The sequence below is a fragment of the Phacochoerus africanus genome, chromosome 14, assembly GCF_016906955.1.
Source record: "Phacochoerus africanus isolate WHEZ1 chromosome 14, ROS_Pafr_v1, whole genome shotgun sequence".
NCBI lineage: Eukaryota > Metazoa > Chordata > Mammalia > Artiodactyla > Suidae > Phacochoerus > Phacochoerus africanus.
This window is the reverse complement of record NC_062557.1, coordinates 47812386-47833089: the sequence shown is the minus strand read 5'-3', so window position 1 is coordinate 47833089 and position 20704 is coordinate 47812386. Positions and strand designations below refer to the sequence as shown.

Sequence of the window (20704 nt, the reverse complement as noted above, 5' to 3'; positions counted from 1 at the left end):
ACGGCAGAACCTCAGCCTGGAACACCTCAAATACCTTGCTGTTCTTCAGTATCTGCATATGGTTCCTGATAGGGAGACGGGCACTTGCAGACGGTGCCTAGGCCTTCAGATGCACAGGGCGTCTCTTGCCGTAACACTTGGATTATATGCAGAGATGGAATTAGCACAATTTACTTTTCACATTAAACTGTGTTGTCGTGTTGGGGAGTTCCCTAGTGGTCCTAGTGATTAAGGACTCCGCCTTATCTCTGCTGTGGCTCAGGTGACTACTGTGGCTCAGGTTTGATCCATGACCTGGGAACTTCCACATGCTGTGGGCACAGCCAAAAAAAAAAAAAAAAAAAGATATTGAGGGTTCGGTTTTGGCTTTTGTTGAAGACCTTCCTGATGTTGATCGCTGGGGCATAGGAGACCTTTCAGGGCAGCATGCAGACCAGAACAGATACATGTACTTTTCACATTCTTTTTTTAAAATGATTTTTTTTTCCCTTATAGTTGGTTTACAGTGTTCTGCCAATTTCTACCCTACAGCAAAGTGACCCAGTCACACATATGTACGCATTCTTTTTCTCCCATTATCCTCCATCATGTTCCATCATAACTGACTAGATATAGTTCCCTGTGCTCTACAGCAAGATCTCATTGCTTATCTACTTCAAATCACTTTTTTTTTTTTCTATTTTCAGGGCCGCACGTGTGGCAAATGGAGGTTCCCAGGCTAGGGGTCAAATCGGGGCTACAGCTGCCAGCCTACGCCACAGCCACAGCCACATCAGATCCGAGACACATCTGCGACCTACACCACAGCTCACGGCAACGCCAGATCCTTAACCCACTGAGCAAGGCCAGGGATCGAACCTGCAACCTCATGGTTCCTAGTCAGATTTGTTTCCGCTGAGCCACGACAGGAACTCCTCACATTCTTTGTGGGGTTTTTTTTGCGGGGGGTGATAAAGAAAAAGATAGCTTTTTTGCTTTGCCAATCAAAGGAGGGTGACACCAGGCTAGCCCTAAAGACCGTGCCCCCCCGAATTCTCTCTTTTTTTTTTTTTGTCTTTTTGCCTTTTCTAGGGCCACTCCCGTGGCCTATGGAAGTTTCCAGGCTAGGGGTCCAATTGGAGCTGTAGCCGCCGGCCTACACCACAGCCACAGCAACGCAGGATCTGAGCTGCATCTGCCACCTACACCTCAGCTCACAGCAACTCGGGATCCTTAACCCACTGAGCAAGGCCAGGGATTGAAACCGCAACCTCATGGTTCCTAGTCGGATTTGTTAAGCACTGCGCCACAATGGCAACTCCCCACATTCTCTTTCGATACGTAAACGCAACACCTGTTGCCCGGCCTACTGTCATTTCAGACCCTGCCCGATTGAGGGTTCTGTTGTTGCTGACCACTCCCAGGCCTATTGGACCCGATGGTGACCGATGAACTTGACTGATGAACAGTTGTTATGTCTGCTTTTCTTCGCTGCCTTTGCTGGGTCTTTCAGTTATCCCAGCACAGAAATTCTGTTGCAGTAAACATGCTCAGTTTTCTGGGTCTGTTCCAACACCCTACTGTTGATGATCTTTAGCATTTGGTATGAAATGAACTTCACCAACGATGTTGATAGAAGCATCTTTTTTTTTTAGGGCCGTCCCCATGGCATGTAGAGGTTCCCAGGCTCATATAGGAGTCGAATTGGAGCTATAGCTGCCAGCCTATGCCACAGCTACAGCAATGCCAGATCCAAGCTGCGTCTGCGACCTACACCATAACTCACGGCAATGCCAGGTCCTTAACCCACTTAGGGAGGCCAGCGATTGAACCTGCATCTTCATGGATACTAGCTGGGTTTGTTACCACTGAGCCTCAACAGGAACTCTCCCACAAATAATGTTGATGATCTCTAAGATGTGCTTATGAGTTTTTTTAAATGGCAGTGTGTATCACCATTTATATAAATATATCTATAAAAGATATAAGTCCAGGAGTTCCCACTGTGGCTCAGAGGTAATGAGCATGACTAGTATTCATGAGGACGTGGGTTCGATCCCTGGCCTCACTTGGTGGGTTAAGGATCCGGCATTGCTGTGAGCTGTGGTGTAGGTCGCATATGGGGCTCAGATCCTATGTTGCTCTGGCTGTGGTGAAGGCCCACAGCTGCAGCTCTGATTTCACCCCTAGCCTGAGAACCTCCATATGCCAAGGGCACAGCCCTAAAAAGGCAAAAATTAAATAAATACAAATAAGTCCATAGTTAATCATATATGACAGTATATGTGTAAATACTTCTGTAGGCCACACCAGAAACTGCAATTGGGCTGGGAAACAGGCTATAGAAACCAAAGGTGAGAAGAATTGTTTCTAAAATTCAGCCTTTTGTACTGTTGGTTTGTTGTTTTTACCACGTGCCTCGTGTCTAAATGACATGCTACTGAGCAGCTTTGGTTTGGCCTGGTAGTTGAAGCCCAGGCGCCACCATATCTTTGGTGCCTCCTAGAAGAGATGCTCTCATTGAACTTCTCTACTTTGTCAGCAGCAAGAGTGGCTTTAGTCTAAATAACCGAATTCAGTGCCAGGATTCAGTTTCATCTCCGTTGTCACTTTCAAAGTGTTTGAGCTGTGTGTAGGCTTCCCTAACACAGGCTGGTAAAAGTTTTGTCTTTGTCTTATCAGTGTCAAGCACTGAAACTGTATGAAGTAGTTGACAGTTATTTGTATGTCTTTCTGTGTGTGTGCTACAGAAGCAAACGGAATTCACAATTGCTGTCTTTAAGCCTGTTCTTAGTCTAATGACTTGGAAAATTTTAATAGAGAATCAGAAATATGGCAGCAGCTTTTTGGTCTCTTTTTCAAATCCTGTGAGGATGTGGCACATAGACATGGCGATCAGGAGTGGATCAGATTAGATACCGTTAATGCTGACGCCATGTTGCCACAGTGACCTGCAGAAAAAATCTGGTTAAAAACCTAGTTACGGGAGTTCCTGTTGTGGCTCAGCAGGTTAAAGACACAACGTTGTCTCTGTGAGGATGAGTTCCATCCCAAGCCTCACTCAGTGGGTTAAGGATCCAGCATTGCTACAAGCTGTGGCCTAGGTTGCAGATGCAGCTCGGATCTGGCATTGCTGTGGCTGTGGCATAGGCTGCAGCTGCAGCTCTAGTTTGACTCCTAGCGGGAAAACTTCCCTATGCCACAGGAGCAGCCGTTAAAAAAAAAAAAAAAAAAAATCTAGTTACAAGTCATAGTCTTCATTCTGCTCTGTTCTGATCATAAGAAAATTCTGTCATAAGTTAATCGTAAGAAAATCGTAAGTTATTTATTCCTGTGGACTTGAGTTTAGTCTGTATGAAATGGGAATGAGAGTAGTCCCTTCCTAAGATTTCAGTCAGGTTAATGCGATACAGTAAGTGGCAATGCCTGGATTTTAAAAATAGAAGTCTCTCTCAGTCTTATATGAAGAACATATATTGTTCTTCATAGTGAGTAGAGGGGGCGATTAAGAAGACTCCAAAGAAACAACTAGTTACAATCCAGTCCTGCACCAGATTCCCATATATCTTCCCAGAATACACTGCAGTTTTGGAGTTCCCGTTGTGGCTCAGTGGTTAACGAATCCGACTAGGAACCATGAGGTTGCGGGTTCAATCTTTGGCCTCGCTCAGTGGGTTAAGGATCCGGCGTTGCCGTGAGCTGTGGTGTGGGTCGCAGATGTGGCTCGGATCTGGCATTGCTGTGGCTGTGGTGTAGGCCAGCGGCTACAGCTCCAATTGGACCCCTAGCCTGGGAACCTCCATGTGCCACGAGAGCGGCCCAAGAAATGGCAAAAAGACAAAAAAAAAAAAAAAAAAAAGAATACCCTGCAGTTTCTGTTGCTGTTTCTGTAATTCATAAGGATTCCCTTAGATCCCCTACCATCTCCCTTTTCTACCCTTTCCAGCTTTTGCCATCGTCTGTAGCTTTGGATGTCCAAAAAACTGTTAGATTAACCTTTTAGACTAAGACGAAGCCCAGCAAGAAATTAGGATTCAGGTAGTTTTTCAGAAGGTGAAACAGGTGTGCTTATAGTTCTGTTATCCTAGAAGTCTCCTGTAACAGACTCCCACAGGTGAGGGTTTGTGAGCTCTTGAAGGAGAACAGCAAAACACCACTTGGGAAATAAAATCACACTGTCCTGGGCATTCCAGCACTTCCCAGGCCGGCCTCCTTTCGGCACCGTTCCTTTCTGTAATCCCACCCTCCTCTCGGCCCTGGCACATAGTCCCATGAACATGCCACCTGCCTTCTCTCTCTCTGGCCCCATCCTTTGGCTGCTCAGTTTATTTTTTCCACATCCTCACCCTCTTCCAGTTCCAAGCTAAATAACCCTCACAGATGGCTTGTTCCATCAAAGCTGTTTAAGAACACAGGACAGTGAACTGGGGTCCAGAAGGAGCTGCCAAAGCCCGAGGCTGCCCTTCCTACGGAGGCCCAAGACAACTTTGTCGTCAGCTCCCTAGAAGTCCACAGACAGGGAGCAGAAAGGCTGGCAGGTGGGGTGGTGGAATGTCTCTTTAACACTATAATCCTCCAGCAGCTAGCAACTAGTTCTCACTTAGATTTACAAGTCAGAACCTGGAGCCGGATACACGGCGGTCTCCATTTTCCACAGGAGACCGAGCGCTTTGTAGTTGGCATTTCTCCCCCACTTTTTACAGCGTGGAAACCCAGCAGGAAATGGCAGTCCCATTTGTGTTTTGGACCGTGGTTTGAGTCCTCACTAAACCTCTTTGTGAGCTCCTGGAGAGGGCTAGATCCCTGCTCTGCCTGACCCGAAGGGCAGTGTTCCCAGCTGTCAGCACATCCTTGGGAAGAGGGTGAGCCTCAGATGCCTGTTAGAAATCCCGCAGATGAGAGAAGACCCAGAGTGTCACTCTTTCTTTCCTGTCAGCAAGGACATGTAAGTTCCCTGTCTGCCTTGTCATCAGCTTTGGAACACTTTTCTCCGATGTTTCCCCGTATGCAGTGGTCTGCAAGCTTCTGCCCCTCGTCTTGATCCTGCACCCGCCTTCCCTCTGTCATAATTGGATGGGTCTGGTTAATCTTGGCCCGGTGACAAGGCGGCCTTTTCCTTGTCCTCACAGTTAACTCCTGTGGGACTTAAGACCTCTCTGGTCATGGTCTCCCTCTCTCTCTCGCTCTCTCGCTGCCTGCCCCCTCCCTCGCCCCTCTCACCGGCAGCCTGTGTAGACTCCCCCGAGGTCACTGAGGGAGGGCGGGTGGGCTGCTGCGTCCAAGTCCCTCTTCCCTCAGTGAGCAGAGGTCCCTTGAGAGACCCCCTTCCTTCCTCCCCGAAGAGCCACGTTGAAGGCTTATCTGCTCGAACGTGGGCATAGCAGGGCAGGGAGCAGCAGCATGTGTGGAGCGGTCTGACCAGACACGGAGGTTAACTCTCAGCTGGAGAGAGCAGACAGTTGTGATAGCTTCCCCAGGAAAGAGCCGAAGAGAAAGAAAAAAACATTCTGGGGCCGGGAAGTACGCCCTGAGAACTCAGTCAGAAATGAGCTTCTCCTCCCTCAGCCTGGTCTTTCTGCTGAGAAGGAAACTATTGTCCTTTCTCTTCTCTGCCTTCACATGCTGCTCCAAGATCCAGGGCTGCCAGAGGAACAACACCCCCTGTTGCCTGCTCAGTAAACGTTTCTCAGACTGATGGATCTGGGGAGCCTTTGGGTGCCGGGTGGAAGGAGAGAGCTTTGATTTCTTTTGTCTCATCCCCATGCTCCTTGATAGCCCTTTCTCTTTACAGTCCATCCAGGGTCCAAGACTGTAGTGCAGAGAACTTTCTGGGGCTACTCACGCGTAGCCTTAACTTGGCATCCGGTGGTGACTGGTTTCCCATGTTCATTCAGTGCATCGGCTGAGCCGCTGAGGTCTTGCCCTCCTGTGTCCAGGGAGATGAAGTAAACTGGATGTGGACGATAGACTCCTTTTAGGGTAGATATTCTGAGAAGTTTTTCACTTCACTGTCTCTGTTCTTGCCTGTAGCTTAGCCAAGCAGGGGCACGTTACAGCCCCTCTGCCCACCAGCTCCCCAACCTCGAGCAAGTTACTTAGCTTCTCTGTGCCTTGATTTCCTCATCTGTAACATTGAGATAACGACAGCACCTACCTGGCGGGGCTGTCACAGGGAGCAGATGAGGTGGTGCATGAAAGCTTTTGGTTTGTGTGCATCTAAATGTGAAATCTTCAGAACTGTTTTATTTTGTCCTGGAGGTGAGCCTTTGGGCTGCTGAGCCTGGAGGAGGGGGCAGGACTTGAAGAAGGTCCTGGAGGATCCTTTCTCCAAGAGTACCATTACTTCCTAAGAGGATCTGTAGTATAATGGACTGAGCACAGGCTTCAGTGTAAGACAAATGTGGGTTCAAATCCCAGCCTCACCACTTACTGCATGTGTGTTTCCTTTGGGCTTCAGTTTCTTCTTCCTCTTTCTATCTCCCAGGATTACTGTGATAATGAGATGAAATAGCCTAATGCCTAGCAACAGTCAGCCACCGCTTCATCTCCACTGCAGCTTTCCCGGTAAAATGGGATATTTCAGCCACTGAGAAGCTGTGACCCATGCAGAAGAATTAAAATGCTGACTTGTTCTACTTGCCACTACCCTGAAGCTCCTTAATGAGCTTCTTGCAAGCTCATGAGTTTTTGTTTCTAGAACGTGCCCTGCCCTGAGTTTGTTCAGTTTTCTTTTTCACTCATGAGGACTTCTTTCATGATCAGTTCCCAAGGGCTTTGGAATGTCTGGGTGGTGGTTCTCCTAGAAGGCAAGCCTGCTTCCTCTGGGCCGCCCCAGAGGCCTTGCTGGCAGACTGATCTCCAGAAACTGCTCCTTACCTGTCTGCACCTTCGCTTTTCCTAAGCAACATTTCCTGGCTTCGGATCTTGTGAGCAGTTAGCCAGAAAGTATGTCCTCAGCCTCCTACAGGACACACAGGTTTGCCTCGTACCCTCCAAGTGGCCTGGAAGGAGCTGCAGGGTGTCAGGGGCGGCCATGGGAAAGAAACGGCTCCCAGAAAGAGCACAGTGTCTGAGCCAGCAGCTCCCACTGCCTGCTGGAGCAGGCTCAGTGAGGCCGCTGACAAGAGTCTTCAGAACACTAAACAGGTGATTAAAACATCAGTATAAGTCTTTCCAAACCTCACAGAAAGCCAAAAAACTTAGTTTGGACACCAACAGAAATTTTCCGCTCTGGAGCTTTATAAACTGGTCTGCTGTTCCTTCCTCTGCTCTGTGGCCAGAGGGGAGCTCTGTGCTAATGATTCCATAAAACCCTCCAAGTCTTCCCGAGCCGCTTATCGCACGAGCAGAACCTATACCACCTTTTTCCATCAGGCATTAGCCCCAGGCTCTCACTGTTAGTTCGGACTCTGCATCATCAACCCTTCCTTCAACAAATGGCCCAGCCCAGCTCTTGGCACTGTCTCCATGACAGAGCTGAGCTCCAGCATCAAGGTCAGTGGCAGCACCGTCTTTCCTCTCCTCCTTTCCAAGATGACTGCCCAGAGTCCTAGAAACCTGTGAAAATGGAAAGAGACCTTCAGAATCCTCTGCACTTTGCAAACAGGTTCGGTAACGTGCCCCAGATCACACAGGAGAGCCGGAAGTAAGGGTTCCCCCAGACGCTGCTTTCCCAGACCTGGAGCATGTCAGCTTCCCCAGAGAAGGGCGACAAGCCCAGGAGGAGCTCCGTCTTCACAAGGGCAGCAGCAGAAGACTGCCCCTTCGAGTTCACGATGAGCTCTTTCTTGCTGTGGAGCTTGCGAGAGTCTCTGTCCAAAGCACAGGTAGATGCTCGGGACCCGTTGAGAGCTGGGGACAGTTGGGATGCTGATTAAGAGCAGGGGCACGTTACAGCCCCTCTGCCCACCAGCTCCCCAACCTCGAGCAAGTTACTTAGCTTCTCTGTGCCTTGATTTCCTCATCTGTAACATTGAGATAACGACAGCACCTACCTGGCGGGGCTGTCGCAGGGAGCAGATGAGGTGGTGCATGAAAGCTTTTGGGCACAGCCTGGCATGGAGCAGCTGTTCACGCAGTGTCAGCCTTGACAGCGGAGGGTAGTGAAGCGCGCAGCGGGCTTTGTGGTTGTGCCTCAGAAGCTCCAGGGGTGCCCTCGCAGAAAGCGGTTCTGGTGGAGTGGCAAGAACATTGGCTAGGACATCATTGCATCTGGCTTCAGATCTCATTGAAGTTACTCAAGTGTTGGTTTTTTTTTTAAATCTCTATCATTATCTGAAGGTTATAGTAACTGCTTCATAGGGTGCTGAGGATTTCCAGATTCCCAATAGCTATGAAAAATGTAACATTTTTTTTTTCTGTATCTTAGCTAAAATAGAGTTGCATTTGAAGAGGGAACTAAACTTGTGACCACCTTCCCTTAGTCTTCTAGCCTTTAAAGCAGTGATTCTCAGAGTTCCCAGGTGGTGGCAGTGGGCTAAGGATCCAGCATTGTCAGTGCCATGGCTTGGGTCACAACTGTGGTGCGGGTTGCATCCCTAACCCAGGAACTTCTGCACGCTGTAGGCACAGCCTGAAAAGGGCAGTGATTCTCCAGCTTCAGTGTTTACAGGTACTCGGAACAGTTGTTTAAAGTACACATTCCAAGGCCCTATCCCCAGAAATACGAATTTATTTGGTCCAGAGTGGAGTCCAGGAATCTGCATTTTTAACAAGCTCACTGTGTGATTCTGATGCACATGGATTTTGAAATGCCTCTTGGAGGTCCCATTGTGGCTCACTGGTAATGAATCTGACTAGTATCCATAAGGATGTGGGTTCGATCCCTGGCCCTGCTCAGTGGGCTAAGGATCTGGCATTGCCATGAGCTGTGGTGTAGGTCACAGACATGGCCCAGATTTAGTGTTGCTGTGGCTATGGCATAGGCAGGCAGCTGTAGTTCCGATTTGACCCCTAGCCTGGGAACCTCCATATGCCATGGGTGTGGCCCTCAAAAGACAGTCAGTCAATCAATCAACTGATCAATGTTTTTTAGTACCCAGAGATAAAGAAAGGGGAACTCCTATTTTTGAACTTATATGTGCTAAGCATTTGCCTTACTTACACCTTACCAAACTATAAATAAACTTTAGCTAGTTAACTTTAGTTAGCAAAGCCTGTCTTGTCTCCAGCCATCAGTGCTTGAAAGAGACTAAGTCTCGCGTCTTGCCGAGGTATGTTGTGCTTTGCCCTGGGACAACAGCCTGCAGTTAAGACAAGGCAGGACATGCCCAGAGCTTGGCTTTTAGTGGTCTCTTATTTCAAACTAGAAACTCTGTAGGCAGCCTGCTCAAAAGAGAGCACCATCCCTTACTGAGCCCAAACCTCCCTGGAGAACACCACCCAAAGCAGAAAAGGCATCTCCAAGGGTCCAGGGTGTTGGTGTTGAACAATACAAGGAGCCTGATTCTCAGTGTACAGAGTGGCTGGCAGCCCCCTCTGTGATCACGACGTCCTCTGGAATTGTCCTCAGGTCCTGAGGCTGCCATCAGCCATGTGTGGTCAGTCATCCACATCGTCCAACCACCCATAGTGTATATTAGGTGCTGCGGATACATTTTTCTTTAAATAAACACACACACACGTACAAATTACAGTGCCTGTCCTCAAGAGTCTTACTTAGGAGAGGAAACAGGACCGCTTAATGGGAGAAAGATACTGCAAAGCATAAACAGATCAAAACAGATCAAATTTATGGATGTCATGAACTTGAGAGGGAATCCGTTCTCAGATGACAGGTTAAGGACTCAAAGAGAACTTGATAGGCTACAATGAGGAGTAAATAATTACCTGGAATCAAATATGAATACATGTAAAATCCTGCTTGATCAGGAAAAACTCAGCTGCGCACGACACGTAACATGCAGCACAGTACTAAACAATAGGGTTTTATAGCGCGAGGAGGCCTCAGCGAAGGGACGTCATGGGAGGAACAGTGGAGGGTTTGCACACAGTGGGGGGAGGTAGCATGTAGCCACATGTGCGAAAACTCCTTGGGGATCTGTTGATAAAAGCTCACAACATGTCATGAGGGTTGTTCGCAGGGTCGAGGTATCCAGGGCCGAGTGAGGGAGAGCTGTGTGCTCTGTCCTCTGCCGCCAGATCACACGTGGGCATACTCTCCAGGAGCCACATCCGTCTCAGTGAAAGTCTTCGTGAAGGAATAAGCAGGATGTTGAGGAGACCTTGAAATGAGGCACAGTGGAAGGAAGTGGGACTGTTTAGCCTAGAGAAGGTATAACACAGCAGACTTCAAAAAATTTGAGGCCAGTCGGGTAAGAGAGTGAGTTTTTGTGACCCCAGAGAACAGAATTAGAAGCACTAGGAGGCAGATTTGGGCTTAAAAGGGATAAACATTTCTACCAATTAGAAAAGTCCAGAAGTGGAATGAGTTCCTAGTTAGGCAGGGACCCCCCCCCCCTTTGTAGATTCATGACAGGAACGACCTCTCGTACCTCATGGTCAGGCCTGGAACTTAATAGGGAAAAAGATGTTAAGTAGGTGATAATAAGAATTATGTGTTTCTTAAACATGATGTGATGATGATTTTAAAAGCTTCCCCAGGGTCTTGAATCCTCTCCCTACAACCTATTCCGAAAGGCTTGGTCACTGGGTGATGTCGTAGCAGAGGTTTAGGGTGGCTCTGAGTGATGGGTACCTCACTCACGGCCTCTGAGTAGGGAGGTGTTGAGGGAGGAGGCCTAGCCTGTAGGGGCTGAAGGGCCAGGCGCGGGTGGGGAAGGAGTTGGTGTCGGGCTGCTGTGGAATCCCCTGTGGCCCCAATGTCTTGTGACGTCAAGGGCTGTGTCTGCCTTGTTCTCTCCTGTGGGCCGGTGGGCTGGACAAAGACATCTTGATTTTTTATCAAACTTAAAGGAAGGCAAGGATATGAATTAATTGCATAAAGGTGAAGGCCCTGTAGGTTCAGGGGATAATCTGTAAAGTCTCAGAAGTACCAAGGGGACAAATGGCACACAGGGGAATGTTGAACACAGTTGCCTGGGCCTGGAGTTGGGGCTTAGGGACTAACGGCGAGATGGGAGAGGGGATGTACGGGGCGGGGGGGGGGGGTGATGTGCAGTGGGGGGGGGAGAAGGGAGAGGGGATGTGCTTGGGGGGTGATGTGCAGTGGTGGGGGGAGAAGGGAGAGGGGTGTGCTTGGGGGGGTGATGTGCAGTGGTGGGGGGAGAAGGGAGAGGGGTGTGCTTGGGGGGGTGATGTGCAGTGGGGAGGGAGAAGGGAGAAGGGGATGTGCTGTGGGGAGGGCGTGCACGGACCACGGAGAGCGCCGAGACTGGGATTTCATCCGGTGACAAGGCTGAGCCCGAGGATGCTCCATCCGACTTCCTCAGGACGCATCTGCCTGAAAGAGATAAAGGAGCAGTGCCCCCATTGCTACAAAGAGCTCTTCTCCCTGGGCTACCTTTTCCTCTCCCTAGAGGGAGGAGAATTCTGCCCTCCTGAGTGCTGTAGGTAGTAGGGGGGGTGCCTGTTTCTCTCTTGAAATGAGGAGTCTTTGATGCACCTGTTCGGCATATGCCCCATCCCCTCTACCACATTTTGAGGGTCTGGAATGGCCTAGTGCACACACTAGGCACTTAGTTCAGTGTGTGTTGAATTGGATATTGACTGGACGCATAGAACACGGCAGGTCTCAGCATTCTTCCACCCACACATAAAGTAAACAAGACCAGGAACAAATTGGGTGAAGGAGCCTATGCACGACCCAAGGAGCGCTGATCCTGGCTGTCTGGAAGGCAAGTAGGAAAGTGGCTCAGAGCAACCAGAGCGTGAGATACGCTGCTCCCAGCCCACAGCTAACCAGCAGTGTAGAAACAGACTGCGTGTAGATATTTGCAGCCTGAGACGGACTCAGGCCTTTCCTCCCCAGGGGCTGAGCTCGTAGCCTCCCCTGCTGGTTCAGTAAGTGAGGGCCCCAGCGCCTGTGCTCCAGGTTTCAGACCAGCTGAAGCCAGCCAGACCTGAAAGGCTTGTGTTGGCAGTGCCAGTATCCGTCCCAGCCCCTGCCAGTGCGGGCGTCTACTCCCAGAGCACGCTGCCGGGGAAGCGGATTGGACTGCAGCCCGAGCTCCCGCTGCCTATAGCTTGCACTGTGCGACTCGCTCACTGTTGAGAATGCACCTTGCTCGTACAGCCGGAGCTCAGAGCTCCAGAAAAAGATAGTTTCTTTCCATGAGGGAACAGCTCAAGAAGGGCCAGCTGTCTTCTTCCCGGGAGAGCCCAGACTCCTCTCTGACTTTCTTTAGAATGTCCCAGCTCAGGAATTCAGGTGGGTAGAAAATGCCACAGGGGGGATTTTCTCATCATTTCTCTGGTATTGAAAGAGCCAGAGCGAGGATCCAGCTGGTCTCATTTACAGAGGATACCATTAACAAAGGCAGAGCCACCACCCACACGCCAGTGTGGCGGGGCCAGACCGGCTAGGGAGTGGTGGTGGTCACGGGATCTTATTTCTGATGTGTGCGTTAGTGCCGTGCATGTGCTAAAGCCCAGCCCTAGGGGTCCGCCCCTCCGGAGTCCTGTAGAGTGCGTGTGTGCCTGTGGTCCAGGAATCTTTAGGGAATAGGAAGAGGGGCAGCTGCGGAGAGGCCGGGCCCATTCTCTACCATGTGGTTTGCCCAACAGCCTGGCTCCAACACCTTAGCTCAGAATAAACTATTTCAGCAGCTTCCACAGCCAGGTGAGCATTCCAGGGCCTCTCCCCTCAGCCCCAGGCTGCGTGCCAGCCCCACACTTCCTTCCTTACCTCTGAGTCTGGCTTCCACGAGTCTTAGTGGTGTCAGGCAGAGTACCTTTCCTGCCTCTGAGCAGAATGAGGCAGCAGCAGAGAGGAAAAAACATAACAGTCACTCATTTACTGAGCACTTTCTGGGTTCAGGCACCTTGCTAAATATTTGATATGCATTATCTCTTTTAAACAACTTGAGCTGAGGCTCAGAGACGTTAAGTAACTTGTTTAGGGACACACAGCTAGGAACTGGCAGTTAAAACCTGAACTTAGGTCTCTCTGACTATGAAGGCCAGGCCCTTGACCCAACTCCCTATTATTGCCTCTCCCTGCCTCATTCCAGAATGGACCTGTTTCTCCTTCTGTACCTTCTCCCCACCAGTGTATGTTCCATACCTGTGTTCTCCTGACTCTCCTCCTGTGTGAACATAATCTCCCTCTCAGTAGCCAGGTACCCCTACCCTTTGGAATCTTCAATAAAACTAAGGGAGTAGCCTCTCTTCCACCCCTGCCACCAGCAAATCTTCCCACCTAACCATTTGCCAGTTCCCACACTTCTCTGGGAAATTTAAGGCCTGTGTGCACTCACACACCTACACACACGTGTACACACACCAGGGGTAGGGAGAGGTATGGGGGAGCTTGCAGGCTGCCATCCACTCTGAACAGGCATCTGCCTTGCCAGCTGGTTGGTAATGGCTCATGCTGCCTCCACTAAGAAAACGGCTGTTGCTGGAGTTCCCGTCGTGGCGCAGTGGTTAACGAATCCGACTAGGAACCATGAGGTTGAGGGTTCGATCCCTGCCCTTGCTCAGTGGATTAACGATCCGGCTTTGCCGTGAGCTGTGGTGTAGGTTGCAGACGCGGCTCAGATCCCGCGTTGCTGTGGCTCTGGCGTAGGCCGGTGGCTACAGCTCCGATTGGACCCCTAGCCTGGGAATCTCCATATGCCGCAGGAGCGGCCCAAGAAATAGCAAAAAAAAAAGACCAAAAAAAAAAAAGAAAAGAAAACGGCTGTTGGGACCAGCCATGTGGGATGATGTGGCTGCTGTGGGGTGGGGTGGCTGATGATGTTAGCGTTTTGTCTTGTGGCCCATTGACCCCTCAACTAGCACAGACCAACTGTGGGGCTAGGGGTGGCTGGGTCTGGACCAGGGGATCAAAAGTGACTGAGGGGAGTTCCCTCTGTGGTGCAGCCAGTTAAGTATCCAGCATGGTCTCTGAGGCAGCATGGGTTTGATCCCCGGCCTGGCACAGTAGGTTAAGGATCTGGCATTGCCACAGCTGTGGCGTAGGTTGCAGCTGTGGCTTGGATTCGATATCTGGCTGGGGAACTTCATATGCCGCAGGCACAGAAAAGACAAAAAAGAAAAGTGACTGAGGGAGAGGCCTGTGCTTAGCTGTCTTGTGCAGGAATGAGGTTCTGCTGCTGCAGGGATGGGAGTGAGTCACCCCCTGACTGAGTGGATGCCTTTGGACTGGATGCCCGGGGCTTGTCAGGGTCTGCATCTGGCACAAGGACCCATGCCTTTCGCCTTGTCCACTTTGTTATTTGGCGCCTGCCAGGTTTGTCCTTTCTCTCCCCGCTGACCCCTGAGCCCTCTCCCAGTTCAGTCACAGTCTGTTCTGATTCAGCTAGGCTGGGAATGTCCGTCTCCCGCTCCTGAGCTACTGCCTCTGCCTTCAGAGTGATTGTGCATCCTCATGGCCAGCTTCCTCCTGCCTGGAAACCCCTCCCCTTAGGAATGTGAATAAACCATTTCCACTGTCCTCCTGCTCCAGAGGATTCCCTGTGTCTGAACTCACATTGGCAGACCTCTTCGCAGGCTGACCCACCCTTGACCACGACGGAATTGTCCTGCCCACCCTTCAGTCTCCTGTGAGGGACTGCACATAACTAGAGGTTCCTAGTTTGGGAAAACACTCAAGTCTGAATTCAGTTCCTTATAGCCAGTCCTGTAGACTTGACTCGTTAAAGATGATAATTAACCCATTGCTAATTGACCTCAGAAGCCAGCCAAGCATCCTGTATTTTACCAGCCTTGGTAGTGGATTTGTAGGCTATGCTAAGGTTTCTTAATAATCTCAGTAAGACTTCACTTTTCTGTCTGCATCTTATTTGCTCTAAGGACATTCTGTAAAATTAACAAGCTATAAAGTTTGATTGAAGGTTTCAACAAATGTGAGAATAATTGGCTCCATTTAGAGAAACAAGAAAAACAACCTGTAAACTTGAGTTTGTAGGGGAAAACCCATGTGATTTTTCTCTGTAACCAGAGGAGCAGTAGCAAGCAGGACTTTTTAAGACCAGAAAGAGTAGAACTGGCTGATAGTGCACATTTAAACTCTAGACTCCCCCAAACCAAAGGTTCAGAAAAAGAAATTTTGCAAAATCTAACCAGCCACTGTGGTGCTCGAGCCTTCCAGGAGGCCTGTTGGAGAAAACAGGGATACAGTAAAGACAGAGGAGTCCCTTGTCCCTGGACTTGGATCCAGAGCGCTGGGCCAGCACACGACCCCTCTTCCTGGGCCCTGGCTGGATCCGCGGTTTTCTCCCTTCCCTGTGGCTCGTGTTAAGTCTTACAACTTTATATCCGTCCGTGGCGTGTGGTGCTCAGTTCCTTTTCTCTCTCTGGCCCTCCACCGCCTGCCATAAGACAGCTTAGATCTCCTTTTCTGTTCCTGCCCAGGCATCTCTGCCCAGGCTGGGCTGGTCCCCTGCCAAGTGGCTACAGACAGTCGCCAGTTTTCAGAGTGCACCACTCTTGGCTTATCCTCCACCCCACCTAAGATACCCCAGGCAGGTAGCCCAGCCTGCCTTCCTCTTCTCTCTGGCCTTTGAGGTTTCTTCCTGCTTTCCTCAAGACCTGACTTTCCGCCGAGCTCCACTTCCACTTACCCTGTGCAGGCTCGCGTTCTCTCTCTAAGGAACTGAGCCTGGGACAGGACGGGCTGCCGTATCGCCTTGCCACATCTCACTTTCAGTTTTCCTTTCTGCTTGGTTCTTTGCGTGTGGACCTGATCCGGGTGATAGCTGGAACCCTGAGGCTAGAGGTTTCAGTTCCCACTGATGGGGAGCGCTGCCTCAGATGGTCTTCAGGGGAAGGCAAAGGGGCTTTCTCTGGGTGCTTTTCTCTCGCCTCTTCCCTGACCCAGAGCCCCACTTTTCTTTCCAAAACTGACTGGTTTGTGTGAGACATTCCATCCGTTAACTTTGGAGCTCCTGGTGGTCCCCTGCGCAGTGAGTCCCTCGAGAAGGACCATGCCTGCCCCTGAGAAGGTGCCAGTCTCATGTGCCCCAGGGTGTTCCCTGGCCAGCAACCTTCTACTCATCTCTAGGCCCCCTCCAGCCCCACCTGTTAACAGCCTGAGAAGGAGGCCTCTCCTGCCCAGCTCTTTCTCCTCTAGAGAGTCTAAAGTTTGCCCAGAGCTACAATGTACATACCACTTACATTCTCTGTTTTTCATTGATATAGAATGGAAAAATGTACTCATGAACAGAGCTCTTGTGGGGATTATGTCATAGACTTCATCTGGACTCCTCCTCTCCAAGTAGGGAGCCTTAGCTTTAACCCCTCTCCTACCAGAAAGCCCTCCTTGGCCCAAGATCATCTCGGAATCGGCTCTCTATGGGTGGCTTCCTCTGTGGTGATGTCCCTTCTTAACCATATTTAAACTCCCCCCACCACCACCACCCAGCTCAAGCGCTGGATTCTTTGTTTAGGAGAAATCTACCCCATGGGGCTGAGTCCTCCCACCTGAAAGCAGAATGCTTCAGCACACCGGCCACCAGGCTGGAGGCTGAAGGTTTCTCTCTGCCCCTGGACAAGTCCTAGACTTGCTGCCTCTCAGTTCCCTACCGCCTCAGTAGCTCAAGCCTGTCCCTCACTCCCCCAGTGCACTTTGAAAGCCAAGGAGACTCTACACCCTTGGCTGTCCTCCCCGCTAGTTGTATCACAAAGGAGAGGATACTCTTCCAAAACCCCGGGTGACTTTTCTCTTTCCAAACAGGTAGAATTCTTTTCAGGCCTCTTAGTACCAGCCCAGCAACCCCACTGGATCAAAGCTCTTTTGAGAATCATCCAGGAGTTCCCTTGCCCTAGGGGAGGAAGGCAAGGGAAACGGCCACAGCAGACAAAATCCCCAGGAAACCAGGTTCCTTCTAAACAGGGCGAAAACTAGAATGGGGGACAGGGTGGGGGTGGTGGTGGTAGCACTCCTTTTTGTTTAGGAGTGTCCATGTAGAGGGCTGTTTCTCCTAGACCACTAAGGATGTACCGCAGGCAGGCTCAGGATGTCTGCATCCCTGGGTCCCGCTGTGCCCTGGAAACCCCCATCTCCAGGAGTCCCACGTCCACACATGTGGCCTTTCTCCCTCTTGGCCAGGAACCACACTTTCTTCCTGAGCCATTCAGCCTACCATCCAGCCCATGCCCTGACAGCGGGAGCTCTCCGGCCTGCCTGTCCGCACACACTCCCTGGGCGCGCTCTCCTCTTCTGGGTGGGGTTCCGCCGTACTCAGCAGGGGTGCTAGCCTACCTCTCAGCATCCAGGTGATGCCGAGGACCACTATCAGGTGTTTCTCTCTCCTCCTCTAACCCCTAACCGCCCCCTCCCCTCCTTTCAGCGACAGCAGACTCACTCCGAAAAGGAAAAGTCCTGGACCCATTACATAATTATCCATAGTGCAAGCAGTAGCTGGGGCGTAAGGTCAGAGGTCATAGTGGGGTCAGGTGGCTGACACACACTGTAACGACAAGGTGGTTAAAATTAGACCACAGAGAGGAAACTGGCAGTCTTGTGGAAATGCAGAAGTTTCCTCTGCAAGTGAGAGGCTGGGGATGCAGGGAGGCCACTGTGCGTGCTGCCTGCCAGGCTATTACTCATTTCAGCTCTGTTCTTTAATGCCTTTTAGCCCCTGCTTCTGTATTTCTAGCCTTCCTCATCACATGTTTGAATGCACGCGATGGAGCCCATGGTTACCTGCCTGGCCTAAAAAGAGCTGCTTTCCTCCTTCAAGGAGGTAGGCGCAGGACTGGGTACCCCAAGCTCAAGACAGCTGTCCTTTCCTAAGCCTTTCCTAGGTAGCTGAGCACCTGTTAGATCCGCCGCCCAGGTGGTCGAGGTACTCAGCCAGCGATTCGAGCCTCCCAGGCAGGGAGGGTGGCAGGATGGCTCAACGGGTGGCAGAGGATGGAGTCAGGGAGCACGTGGTTGGCTGTCGTGTGCTGCATGTTCCCTGGCCAGCCCGTTGCCACAGTGCTGTTCATTTCCATGGTCTCCTGGAGGATTTGGGGTCACGCCTGCCTCATCTGCTCCCTGTGGTACCCAGCCAGCTTCCCTGCTCCTGTCAGTCCTTACCGTGAGCCTCCTGAGAGCCCTGCTTGTCCGTAGCACACCTTGCCAGGGAAGTAGGAGAGGTGCGAGGTGTAGTCTCTGCCACCAGTGGAGTTCTCATCCAGGCGAGGACGAGATAAAACAACACGCAAGCAGTCAGAGCACGTCTCCGGGATTAGTGACTTCACTGTGAGGTGCAGCCAGGGAAGTCATGTCCTGTCACAGGCTGGGAAACATGGGCTCTGAGCGGGGGGTTAGAGCTGCTGGTCATGGAGGGGCCGCCACCCTGTGGCATATCTGGCCACTGAGGTGTTTCCCTATTCGAGTGGCCTTTACCACTTGGGAGCCTCTGATCAAACAGGGCCCCTTTTCTCCCTTGCTGAGCCAGGGGACCCCAGAGGCCAGGGATGAAGAGGAGGGCATGAGAAGGTGCAAAGCAGGTGGGTTTGCAGGTGAGGGCATGCATGTGTGGTCTTGCAGGAGAAGGACCCAGACAGGGTGACTAGGGAACTTCATCTGAGACACGAATTTGATGATTGCTCGAGGCATGGAATTTCATTTCAGTTAAATCGCCCACAGCTTCTCCGACAGCACTGGCTTACATGCTGATGTGGCCTCGTGGGAGCAGGATGGCCTGAACCCCGAGAGGAGGAGAGCTTGGCGAAACACCCCCTGCTTTGCCTGTCTCCCTTCTGACAACAGCTTCCTGCTGGACCCCAGTCTCTTGAGCATGAGAAGCTCTTAGGTGGGGCAGGAACCTGTCAGGGGAAACCCGAAATGATCTGGCTGAAATGAAACAGCCAAGAAAGCCCTCATCATTCATTTTGCACTCAGGCTGAAAGTTCTCCTTTTGCGAGTCTGGCGAGAGGGGAGCTGAGAGCAGAACGGAGAGTTGGCAGTGAGGGGTACTAGAAAGCCGGGTTCGGAAGTTCCTGTTGTGGCTTAGCAGTAACGAACCTGACTGGTATCCACGAGGACACAGGTTTGATCCCTGGCCTCGCTCAGTGGGTTAAGGATCTGGCATTGCCGTGAGCCGTGGTGTAGGTTGCAGACATGGCTTGGATCTGGCGTGGCTGTGGCTGTGGCTGTGGCGTAGGCTGGCAGCTGCAGCTCCGATTCACCCCCTAGCCTGGGAACCTCCATATGCTGCAGGTGTGGCCCTAAAAAGACAAACAAAACAAAACAAAACAAAAAGCCGTGTTCTGTGAAAGCCACCGTTTTGTGCTCCGTCCTTCCTTCTATCAGTTCCGTACCAACTTAGAAGAATTTAATTTACTCTTTATTAGGACTTCAGGAAGAGAAAGGCCAATCCTGGAGGACCCGTGTCGTTGGTCCTGGGTTGTCTGCTACCCCAGAGGTGACCTAAGGGGAGATGGTGGTGACTCTTCCTTCACGAGGTCTCGGCCCTCGACTCGTCTCACACATGGGCTCCCACCCACTCTCTCCACCTCCCTTGCTCGGTTGACGCGTTTCTCATGTGCCCCTTGGCCAACAAACATTGTCTCTCATCTTCCCTTTCAGAAAATGCTGTTTTTCTTCTCTCCCTCTCGCCCTGTAGGTTATTGCAGCCGACTGCAAAAGGGTCACAGTACTGAAGTATTTTCTGGAAGCCCTTTGTGGACAAGAAGAGCCTCTGCTGGCATTCAAGGGTGGAAAATATGTGTCAGTGGCACCCGTCCCAGACACCATGGGAAAGGAAATGGGAAGCCAAGAGGGAAAACAACTGGAAGATGAGGTACGATGCGGGAAGAGCCCGCTGTGGCTGAGGGAAAGCCCCCTGGCCCCCACTACCCTGCTCTGCCCAGGCTTCAGCGTCTGCCCCTGGTTATTTATAACCACTCCGAGCGGGGGCCATGTTGACGTGACCAGCCAGCTTCTCAGGAGTGCACTCTGCTGGTGCCCCCTCCTGCCAGTCCCACCCCAGTGCCTCCATCTCACTCTGCTACGAGTTCCAGATGCTTCTTTTTAATGTTACATTGGAGGAGAAGGGAGGGAAAGAAAGAGTTTAATAATGTGCAGCTCTGGAGGCTTAGGAAAGGGAGTTGGGGGGAGTGTTAGGGTTCAGGCTGAGGATCAAGTTTATGGATGTGTGGAGCTCAGTGCAGCACAGGCCTGACTGCAGCCTCCAGCACACGTACAGGAAGAGCTGACATTGCTGGCCCCGTGTGGAAAATCACCCCCCACCCGGCCTACCCTCCCTCCCTGCTCCCTCCCTCCTGCACATCCTGATGTGATTAAGGAATTCTCCTCTTGTTTGTTTGCCCTTGGTTGTTCCTGTAGCGCTTGCTTCAGTCCAGAGTGCATGTATGGGTGTGCGCACACCCGCCAGCCTGGGTGCCCACCCCTGCCAAACTCCCTGGCGGTGCCTTGCCATGCCCGCATGTGTCTCTGGGGGTGACTGTTACTGTGGTTCTTAGAGCGCTGGGTCTGTGTGTCAGTTTAAGTTGAGCACCACTGCCAGCTCTCCTGCTGTCTGTGGGTTCTGAGGAAATGTGAGTGTGGACGGTGTCGGTGCATGAGTGCATTTGCTGCTGCTGCCAGCTGCCCTGCTGTGCATCTGGGTGTGTGCACTTTGCCTGATGGTCGACTCTTTCCTTCTTT

The 20704-nt window shown here is 51.2% G+C and overlaps 1 protein-coding gene and 1 long non-coding RNA gene across 4 annotated transcripts in view; one reads left to right on the top strand and one right to left on the bottom strand.

The window, feature by feature from the left end:
* Window positions 1-20704, top strand: part of SMG6 (SMG6 nonsense mediated mRNA decay factor) — a 216607-nt gene that overhangs the window by 173960 nt on the left and 21943 nt on the right. Inside the window, exon 14 of the mRNA XM_047757942.1 lies at window positions 19662-19838. Within this exon, the coding sequence (XP_047613898.1) occupies window positions 19662-19838 (177 nt within the window). The remainder of the gene's footprint in view (window positions 1-19661; window positions 19839-20704) is intronic.
* Window positions 7197-15922, bottom strand: LOC125114588 (uncharacterized). Of its 3 annotated transcripts, XR_007131855.1 has the most exons (8): window positions 15666-15922; window positions 12785-12841; window positions 11295-11380; window positions 10473-10491; window positions 9808-10202; window positions 7974-8149; window positions 7658-7830; window positions 7197-7536 (listed from the first exon to the last, which is right to left on the bottom strand). It is a non-coding gene; the product is annotated as an uncharacterized LOC125114588 (long non-coding RNA). The 3 variants fall into 3 exon arrangements; XR_007131854.1 differs by lacking the exon at window positions 10473-10491 and having other exon boundaries at window positions 15666-15920; XR_007131856.1 differs by lacking the exon at window positions 10473-10491 and having other exon boundaries at window positions 10037-10202; window positions 15666-15920.